This window comes from Heliangelus exortis, chromosome 25, assembly GCF_036169615.1.
Source record: "Heliangelus exortis chromosome 25, bHelExo1.hap1, whole genome shotgun sequence".
Classification (NCBI taxonomy): Eukaryota; Metazoa; Chordata; class Aves; order Apodiformes; family Trochilidae; genus Heliangelus; species Heliangelus exortis.
The window spans coordinates 3,198,437-3,207,413 of NC_092446.1; the positions used below are offsets into that span (position 1 = coordinate 3,198,437).

At 59.5% G+C, this 8,977-nt stretch overlaps 1 protein-coding gene across 1 annotated transcript in view; it reads right to left on the reverse strand.

Moving 5' to 3' along the window:
• Positions 1-3,916: 3,916 nt before the first annotated feature.
• DEF6 (DEF6 guanine nucleotide exchange factor) overlaps positions 3,917-8,977 on the reverse strand; it is a 13,029-nt gene continuing 7,968 nt past the window's right edge. Inside the window, exons 3-10 of the mRNA XM_071768422.1 lie at positions 8,120-8,347; positions 7,885-8,031; positions 7,545-7,653; positions 7,161-7,459; positions 6,533-6,699; positions 6,205-6,403; positions 5,647-5,737; positions 3,917-5,416 (exon numbers count right to left, since the gene is read on the reverse strand). Of these exons, the coding sequence (XP_071624523.1) occupies positions 5,202-5,416; positions 5,647-5,737; positions 6,205-6,403; positions 6,533-6,699; positions 7,161-7,459; positions 7,545-7,653; positions 7,885-8,031; positions 8,120-8,347 (1,455 nt within the window). The 3' untranslated portion in view covers positions 3,917-5,201. The remainder of the gene's footprint in view (positions 5,417-5,646; positions 5,738-6,204; positions 6,404-6,532; positions 6,700-7,160; positions 7,460-7,544; positions 7,654-7,884; positions 8,032-8,119; positions 8,348-8,977) is intronic.

Sequence of the window (8,977 nt, forward strand, 5' to 3'; positions counted from 1 at the left end):
GACACTGCTTGAAGCAGGTCCAAGAGTCCAGACCAGGCAGATCCTTTGGGAAAAGCAAGATGGGATTGTCACAGAGGATGCCTCTTATCCCTTCCACCTTCAGCAGCTTTGTGCCTTGCTTTTCCAAGGACACCAAACCTCACCCACCTCGTAAATAGGTTTTGAACCTTAATTCCCAGGTTTCTGTAAGTAGGTTGGAGGCTCTGGGACCATAAGCAGGGTTGGGAAGCATCCCTTCAGGTGGAGTCAGGGCACAGACATTTTGGAAGCATAGCAAGGCCAGGGGGCCTTTGGATCACATGGAAAAGGGGAGCTCAAAACTCACGTGGGGAGGAAGAGTAACAAAAGGATTTTTGGTCCTAAGAGCAGAGCTTGGAGGTGGCCACCAAGGAAGGACAAAATGCAACAGGTTGGTGGAACAAAGGAGCAAAGCTGGAGGTGAAAGGAATTAGGTCTCTTGGTTCAAGGTCCTCTCACCTACTTCTGGGGGCTCCTTTGCCTTTCACTTAGGATTTTTAGAAGGGTTTTTAAAGCTAATTCAGCCTCAGGGTGCAGGTACCACCCTTCTGAGAGCCTTTACAGCATGGGACAAGCAACCTTCTGCAGGATTCTCAAGTGCTTTAGAGCCTCTACTGAATAAAGGCAGCAGTACAGCCACTGCAGAGGTGGGGAAAGTGCTGTAAAAAGTCAACATCTTTTATCTGGGATTTCAGGGAAAAAAGGAGCAGAATGTGGAGATAAGAGGGGTGGGAAAAGGACCCTTGGATCCTTTCTCCTCGTGTAACCCCTGACCTGATGCATCACTGAGGGACCCTCCTGACCCTCTTGCTTCTCATCCTTCCAGCCCCCAGCAGTCAGTACCCTAAAACCAGAGCTTTGCCACCCCACCCCTGGGAGAAAAGAAAGGCAGAGACCACCCCCCCCTCCCAGCCTGTCCTGTCTGGGCCACGTTCCATCCTCCATCTTCCCTGATTTCCCAAGCAGGAATGACACCTTGCATCCTAAAGTCACTAATGTGTCCCAGCCCCCCCTCCACAGTCCCCCTGCCTCCTTGGTGCTCAAACCCCAGCTCCTTGCCCCTTCCACCCCTACTTCTCAGCCCTACAACCAGAGAGCCCCATTCCTCATCCTCTGCTCCCTGTTGTCCCCACCCCACAGCACCAATTGTCCCTCCAGCCCTCACCCCACCTTCTGTCCCAGCCACATGCACAATGTCCCACACCCCCTGTCCCCCACACCCTCATCCCTGCTGCCCAGCACCCCATTCCTCACCCATCCCATAACTCTGTGCCCCTCCTCACGCCTCACACCCCTATCCCCCCACACACCCCAACCCCACACCCCCAACCTCCTGTCCCCCACATACCCCTTGTCCCCCTCACCCCATCCCTTCCACCCCACACCCCCTCTCTCCCTCCCACACCCCCATTCCCCACACCCCCACTCCTCTCCTCCCATACCCCCTCTCCCCCCTCTTGCCCCTCTCTCCCCACACGATGCCCCTGTGTCCCGTGTCTCGACCACCCCACACATCCCACGGACCTTACCCCACAGCCCCCGTGTCCCCACAGGCCCTGCCCCATTGCCCCCGTGTCCATCACACCCCACAGACCCTGCCCCACTCACTCCGTGTCCATCACAGGCCCTGCCCCATTGCCCTCATATCCCCCACAGGCCCTGCCCTATTGCCCCCGTGTCCGTCACACCCCACAGACCTTACCCCACTCCCCCCGTGTCCCCCACAGACCTTACCCCACTGCCCCCGTGTCCATCACACCCCACAGGCCCTGCCCCACTCCCCGCGTGTCCCCTACAGGCCCTGCCCCACTCCCGCCGTGTTCCCCACAGACCTTACCCCACTGCCCCCGTGTCCATCACACCCCACAGACCTTACCCCACTGCCCCCGTGTCCATCACACCCCACAGGCCCTGCCCCATTCCCCCCGTGTCCCCTACAGGCCCTGCCCCACTCCCCCCGTGTCCCCCACAGACCTTACCCCACTGCCCCCGTGTCCATCACACCCCACAGGCCCTGCCCCACTCCCCCCCACGTCTCCCTGTCCCAGCCCCCCCCCGTGTCCCCCCCACGGACCCTTCCCCACTCACTCACCTCCCGCTCCGCTCCCGCTCCGCTGCCCCCTCTCCCTCTCCCCCTCCCCCCCTCCCCGTGACGTCACCGCTCCCGCCCTGACGCCACCGCATACCCAGCGCCCCGCAGCCAATCACCGCCGCCGGGCAGTCGTTACCATGGCAACGGCACAAGCCCACCCCGCCCTGCCGGGCGCCCCCTGCCGGGCACGGAGCGCGCTCTGTGTGCGTTCGTGCGTGCCGGGCGCGGGGGCTGATGGGAAATGTAGTCCGGGAAGGGGCAAAATGGCGGCGGGTTCGGTCAGGGCCCGGCGGGCCGGCCATGGGTGCATCTTCGGGGCTACCGCCACCCTGTCCCGACGCCTGAGGGGTGCTCTGCTGCGGCTGAGTAACAGAGACCCAGCGGGGCTCACAGGGACCCAACATGTCGAGCAAGGACCCATCATGGCTGACAGGGACCCAGCGGGGCTCACCGGAACCTTCCATGGATCACAGGGACCCAGCACGGCTGACAGGGACCCAACTGGTGGTCTCTGAAAAGAGGGGTGTGGGCACACACACGGGTGTGGTCAAATTCAGGGGCGTGGCCATACGCAGGGGTGTGGTCAAAAAATCGGGGGCGTGGCCACATGCTGGGGCGTGGTCGAGGTCAGAGGCGTGGCCACACGTGGGGGTGTGGTCAAGGTCGGGGACGTGGCCACACAGGGGTGTGGATAAAATCAGGGGCGTGGCCACACGCAGAGGTGTGGTCAAGATAAAGGGCGTGGCCACGCATAGGGGTGTGGTCATTACAAGGGGCGCGGCCACGCACAGGGGTGTGGTTTAAACCCGGGGCATGGTCACTCACAGGGGTGTGGTCAAATTCAGGGGCGTGGCCACACGCAGGGGTGTGGTCACATCCATGGGGCGTGGTCAAGGTCGGGGACGTGGCCACACAGGAGTGTGGTTAAAATCAGGGGCGTGGCCACACGCAGAGGTGTGGTCAAGATAAAGGGCGTGGCCACGCATAGGGGTGTGGTCATTATAAGGGGCGTGGCCACGCACAGGGGTGCGGTCACGGTCGGGGGCGTGGCCATACACAGGGGAGTGGTCAAATTCAGGGGCGTGACCACACGCAGGGGCGTGGCCAAGATAAAGGGCGTGGTCAAGGTTGGGGGCGTGGTCACACGCAGGGGTGTGGTTTAAACCAGGGGCATGGTCACTCACAGGGGTGTGGTCACATTCAGGGGCGTGGTCAAGGTTGGGGGCGTGGTCACACGCAGGGGTGTGGTTTAAACCAGGGGCATGGTCACTCACAGGGGTGTGGTCACATTCAGGGGCGTGGTCAAGGTTGGGGGCGTGGTCACGCACAGGGGTGTGGCCGAGCTCAGGGGCGTGGCCACAGCGGGCCAGGCAGAGCCACGCACGGGGTCTGTCCCAGCTCGGGGGGCTCAGAGCCCCCGCACCGCAGGGTGCAGCCTTGGGGTGGGCACAGGGCAAGTCCCGGGAGCCCAGGACCAAGGGCCAAGAGGGGAGAGACCCCACAGGGACTGGGGACGAGATGAGAGGGGCTGTGGGGACACGGGGCAGCTGGGAGGGGGCTGGGGAGGAGGAACGAAATAACCGCGATGCTGCTGAAACAGAAACATTTTCATTTCTCACCTTCCGCAGCTCCAGGCTCCGGTTAACTCCTCTGTCCTATTTGTCCCTTTTCATACCCACACGGATATCAGTCACATCTCATTTTGGTTTTTTCTTTCCCTTCTACATTTCTTCTTTCTCCAACAGGAGCTTTTCCTCCATTGCATTTTCATCTCTTTTTTTTTTTTAATCAGGACACCCAAAACCGTTTGTTTTTTTTATTATTTTTTCCAAGGTATTTCTACTTCGATTTCTCCTTCAAAACCCGTTGCGTGGCACAGAACCAGGAGGAGGGAGCCTGGCCCTGGGCAAAGGGCAGTGACGTCACCAGGTGTGAAGCTATGATGTCATAGGAAGGGGTACACGATGAAACCTATGGGGCACAGCTCTACCTGTGGGGCAGGGAGGCAGTTTTGGGTCACCCTCACCAGAGCCTGGAGTGGCCACTGGTCCAGACCAGGCCCCCTCGAAAGCTGAAAGGGTTGGGGGGTGGTGGGGTGAGGGGTTGGGGTTTTTTTTTTTGTGCAGGGAGGTTTGTCAGCAGACTTGGATTTTGCTTTTAATTTTTCAAGGAGCAAACGACCTGGAGGAGACAGACCAGGGCAGTGCTGTGACAGCCACCAGGTGGCATTTGGATGGCACCAGGAATCTTTGGGGTTGGCTTCTGCAGGCCTTGGAGCAGGACTCCTGAAATGGAGAGCCCTGGAATCCGAGGGCAAAGACCTAAAAGAAACCCCAAAGCCTGGGACCTGCCTGTCCGAGCACTTCATTAAACACAAAAAGGTGTTGGCCCTCCCAGCTCTGACCCCCCCAGTGCCACCCAGAGAAGAGTTCATCACCTATGGCCACTTCACCAGTACCTGTGTCCCTCTCAGCCCTTTACAAACCAACCCAAAAGTCCCACTGCTGGAGCCTCTTCTCCATGGGTAAATTCTGATTTCTTTCAGTGGGCTCTTTTCCACAGCCCCACGCTGCCCTGGAGGGGGGGCTGGTGCCTGCAGGACCCCAGATGTGGGTGAGGAGCCTCCAAAAGCTTCCTTGCTCCTTGGTTTCTTCTAACATCTCCTCCAGTGACCAAGAACCAGGTCCAGGGAATGCAGGTGTTAGTTAAGGACACCCTGGAATCCCTGGGGGGTGATGAGGAGGCACCACTCAGTCTGCCAAGGCTTCCCCAGCACCCACCACTGTGTCCCTGCACCCAGGGGGATGCAGAAGGTTTGTTGGCAGAAACCAACGGAGAGAACCGGGCCACCTCGTCCAGCCCCACCGGTGCCTTTCTGGTGTTTTCTTTAAGCAGGGTGGAAACCCAACTGGGGAGCTGAGCCCAGGTCCCTCAGCTGGGCAGCCCAGAGGAGGTCCCCAAGGTTGGGCTGGCTGATTGTCCTGTGGCCGTGGCAATTCCTTGAAGAAAATGGGAGCATCTCTGCCTCGTGTGCAGTCACCTGCAGGCTCCGTGCTGGTGCCTCCACCCAGAGGTGGCTGTGCCAGCTGTGTCACTTCAGAGGGACACGCTCTGCCATCCCACTGAGCTCCGTGGTGTCCACACCTGGAGATGGCAGCACGGTGCTGTTCCCACCGTTGCTCACGTTTTCCTTACTCTTATCCCTCTGATCCTCCGCTTTCTGCTTGAGGTTGAAGGAGGAATCTTTCCAGGAGAGAAGGGGTTGGTAGCCAGGGAAGATTCCTCCACTCACGTTCGTACGCTTCTCTGGGGAGGTACAGAAAAAGAGGAGTTTCCCTGGGGCCCAGACAGACCTTTCAGCCCAAAAGAAGGGGTCTCCCCCTGCCAGAGTTGTTGGGGGATCTTCTCTGAAACACCAAGGTCTGGAAAGACCCCCTGGGTGCCCCCAAAGAGGGGAAGATGGGTGGGAGGCAGCTCCTGCCCCAGCATGGAGTGCTCAGGAAGGACAGGGGAGGGTGTGATGGATGCTCTCCTACCTCCTGGCCCTATGGGGTGCATCAGCCTGTTCATCTGGACATTCCAGTGCTTGACATTGGTGCTGGCCTGTCGGAGCTTCCTCTGGGCAGCCTGGGATGGGATGGGATGGGATGGGATGGGATGGGATGGGATGGGATGGGATGGGATGGGATGGGATGGAGGAGAAGGGTGAGCTGGGAAGGATTTCCCCTTCCCTGAATAAGCCTGGACTGGAGGCTCCGTCTGGGATGGACACCCAGCTCACCTTCCCTCAACGTCCTCTCTTTCCCCTCCAGTCCTCCCCCATCCACACCTTCCCCCTGCTGATGTTGCTCTGAACACCAGTGCTGTCCCCTCCAGGGCAGGACATCCTTGTTCCATCTCAGCCACCCCATCACCCCGTGCCCACCCACGGCACAGAAAACCCCCAAGGCAACACCAGCTCAGTCCTCAGAGCTGCTGGGTCCTCCCCAGTGTGAAGGTTACTGGGAGGGCAGGCTGGGAAGTCCCCTGGGGCTGGTGGCGTGAAGGGATGTGTCACCCGTGTGTCACCCGTGTGTCACCTCTGTGCTGCTCACCATGACATCTTGGTCCACCCGCTGCCTGTTCACTCTCACTTCTTCCAGCTGCTTCTGTGCCTCCTCCAGACACTTGTTCTTGTTCTCCATCTCCAGCTTCAGGACTTGCTTCTCCCGTTGGGTTTTGATGATATATTCTTCTTGCTCCTCCTTCAGCTTCATCAGCTGCTTCAACTTCTCCTCTTCCTCAGCCAGTAACCTGTCAAGGAAGAGCTGAGGACATCCCTCTGCCCCTTCCTCCACCTGCTCCCTCATCCCTTCCACCACACCCAGTACCCCGGGGAGTGGGGCTGCTCAGGGAGGAGCAGGGATGTTGTCCTGGTCCTACCTGGCCTGTGCATATCTCACAGCCTCCTCGTCCTGCCGCGCCTTCACCTCCTGCTGCAGGGCCTCCTGCAGATGCTCCTGCATCTCCTCCAGCTCCAGGATGCGCTTGCGCTGACGCTCTGCCTCTGCCTCCTTCAGGACCATCTCTGCCTGCATGGAGGCACGAGCCTGCACCAGGGAGAGGAACCATCAGCACAAGCCCCCACCACCATCCCCAGGACCCCCGTGTCCCCACGTTCATGAGTGAATGGGGCCAGACGTCTCCTATACCAGGGACAGCCCGCGGAGAGAGCTTCACAGCAAGGCTGTGTCCCAGCTCAGGACACAGAGTGTCCTTTGGAGCTGCAAGGTCAGAAATGGGCTCCCTGGTCACCCTGGCACAAAGCACCAACCCTGCAGCTCCATCCCCCCCAGGGCAGGTGGTCCTCAGGTATCTCCCCTCCTGGTGGTTCTGACCCCTCTGTCCCTCAGAGCCCAGAGAGGGGATGGGTGGCAGCAGCAAGAGCAGGGACTAAAAGCTCCTCCGACCCCCCTGGGCTGCCACGGGTGAGGGAAGGAGAAGGAGGAGCCCATTCCATGAGCAGCAGAGCCGTGGGGTGGTGCAGGACACTCCAGGTGGATTCCCCCACCTGCTCAGCCTCCCGCAGCTGCACCTCCAGCGTCCTCTGCATCTCCTCGTGCTGCTGCCTCCGCCGCTGCTCCTCTTCCTGCAGGAGGATCTCTGCCTGCCTCTGGGCCTCCTTGAGCAGCTCCAGCTCCTGCAGCTTCCTCTCCTTTTCCTCCTGGAGCTGCCTGAGCCTCTGGGTTTCTTCTTCCTTGGCCGCCTTCCTCTGCTCCCGCTGCTCCCGCTGCTCCCGGCGCTTCTGCTTCAGGTCCTTGTGCAGGGACCTCTTGCCCTCAGCCTGCAGCCGGATGGCCGTCTGGATAGCTGGGGAGGGAAGGGGATGGTCAGCAGGGACACGGTGGAAGGGGACAGGGGAGCTGGGGAGGGGGCTACAGGGTGGGAAACAGACCTAACATCCACTCCTGGCGCTGGCGGGTGTCGGAGGCGCTCATCTCGTAGGTGCGGGACGAGGTCTTCACGCAGAACATGCACCTCTTCCCATCCCGGTCAGGCAGCACCTGCAGGGAGAGGACACAAGATGGTGTTACCTGCTCATCCCACACCTTCTCTCCAGTTTTTTTCAGTCGTAGGACTGGCCCTCCCAGTGCTCAGGGACGCTCAGGGACGCGGGACGGTGGATTCTTGGGTTGCGGAGAAGTTCCTCAGCAGAGGAAAGTTCACCAGAGGAAAGTTCACCAGAGGAACTTCTGGGTCTCCTGTCCCTGGGCTGAGCAGGGCCTGGGTTGTACCTCCACGCAGCAGTGCTTGTCCAACACGATGCTCCCTTTCTTCTCCTTCCGTTCCTCACTCAGGTAGTAGGACAGGGCACTGGGCTTCAGGGTGAACCACCGCTCCGACCAGTTCCTCCTCAGCTGCCCCTTCTTCCAGAGGTAACCCTGTGCCCCAGAGACACGGGGGATCAAACCCAGGGTGGGGGAGGATCCAGGGATAAGGTTTGTGCCCCGGGCCATGTGGGCTCCTTACCTGTTTGAGCACATCCTCAATGACCTCCTGGTACACCTCCTCCACGGCCATGCTGACAGCCTCCTGCTCGATGCCTCGCAGGAACCTCCCCGAGTTCACCATGTCCAGAAACTGCCAGACTGTCACCCCTCCCTGTCCCTGGAGCTCCTGGGAGAGGTAATCATCCAGCTCGCAGGAGTTCAGCTCCACGTTCATGGCCGTGCAGATCTTCTTCAGCAAGTATTCCACCTGTGGGGACAGGGAGCTGGAGAGGTGAGAGCCATCCCCACCTCACTGATACGTTCTGGAGAGCTCCAGACCCCATCTGCTTCCAGCCTGGGGATGCAGGATCCTTATCCCAGAGGATCCTGGGCTGGTTGATGCAGACCCCATCTGCTTCCAGCCTGGAGATGCAGGATTCTTATCCCAGAGGATCTTGGGCTGGTTGATGCAGACCCCATCTGCTTCCAGCCTGAGGATGCAGGATCCTTATCCCAGAGGATCCTGGGCTGGTTGATGGCCAAGGCCAAACAGCTCCATGTCAGCAGCTTGACCTTGGCTTAGAGCTTGGCTAAGGGAAGGTTTTTTAACCACAAAGCTGAGATGTTTTGGAAGCGATCCCTACAGAGGGGAAGGAGCCTCAAACTGTCAATAAATTGCTTTGAAAAAAGAGCTCAGGTGGCTGACATGATGCTGTGAAGACAACTCAGCCAAGTTTTGCTCCCCCCTACCCAGGATCCAGAGCCCAAGGAGAGAGACAGCAGAGAGCCACATGGAAAGGTGAAACACAGCAGAGCCCTTGTACCCAGCTGGGTTGTTTTTGCTTTTGGTTTGGTTTTTTTTTACATCATTTAGCCAGAAGGGCAAGAATTTAAAAGA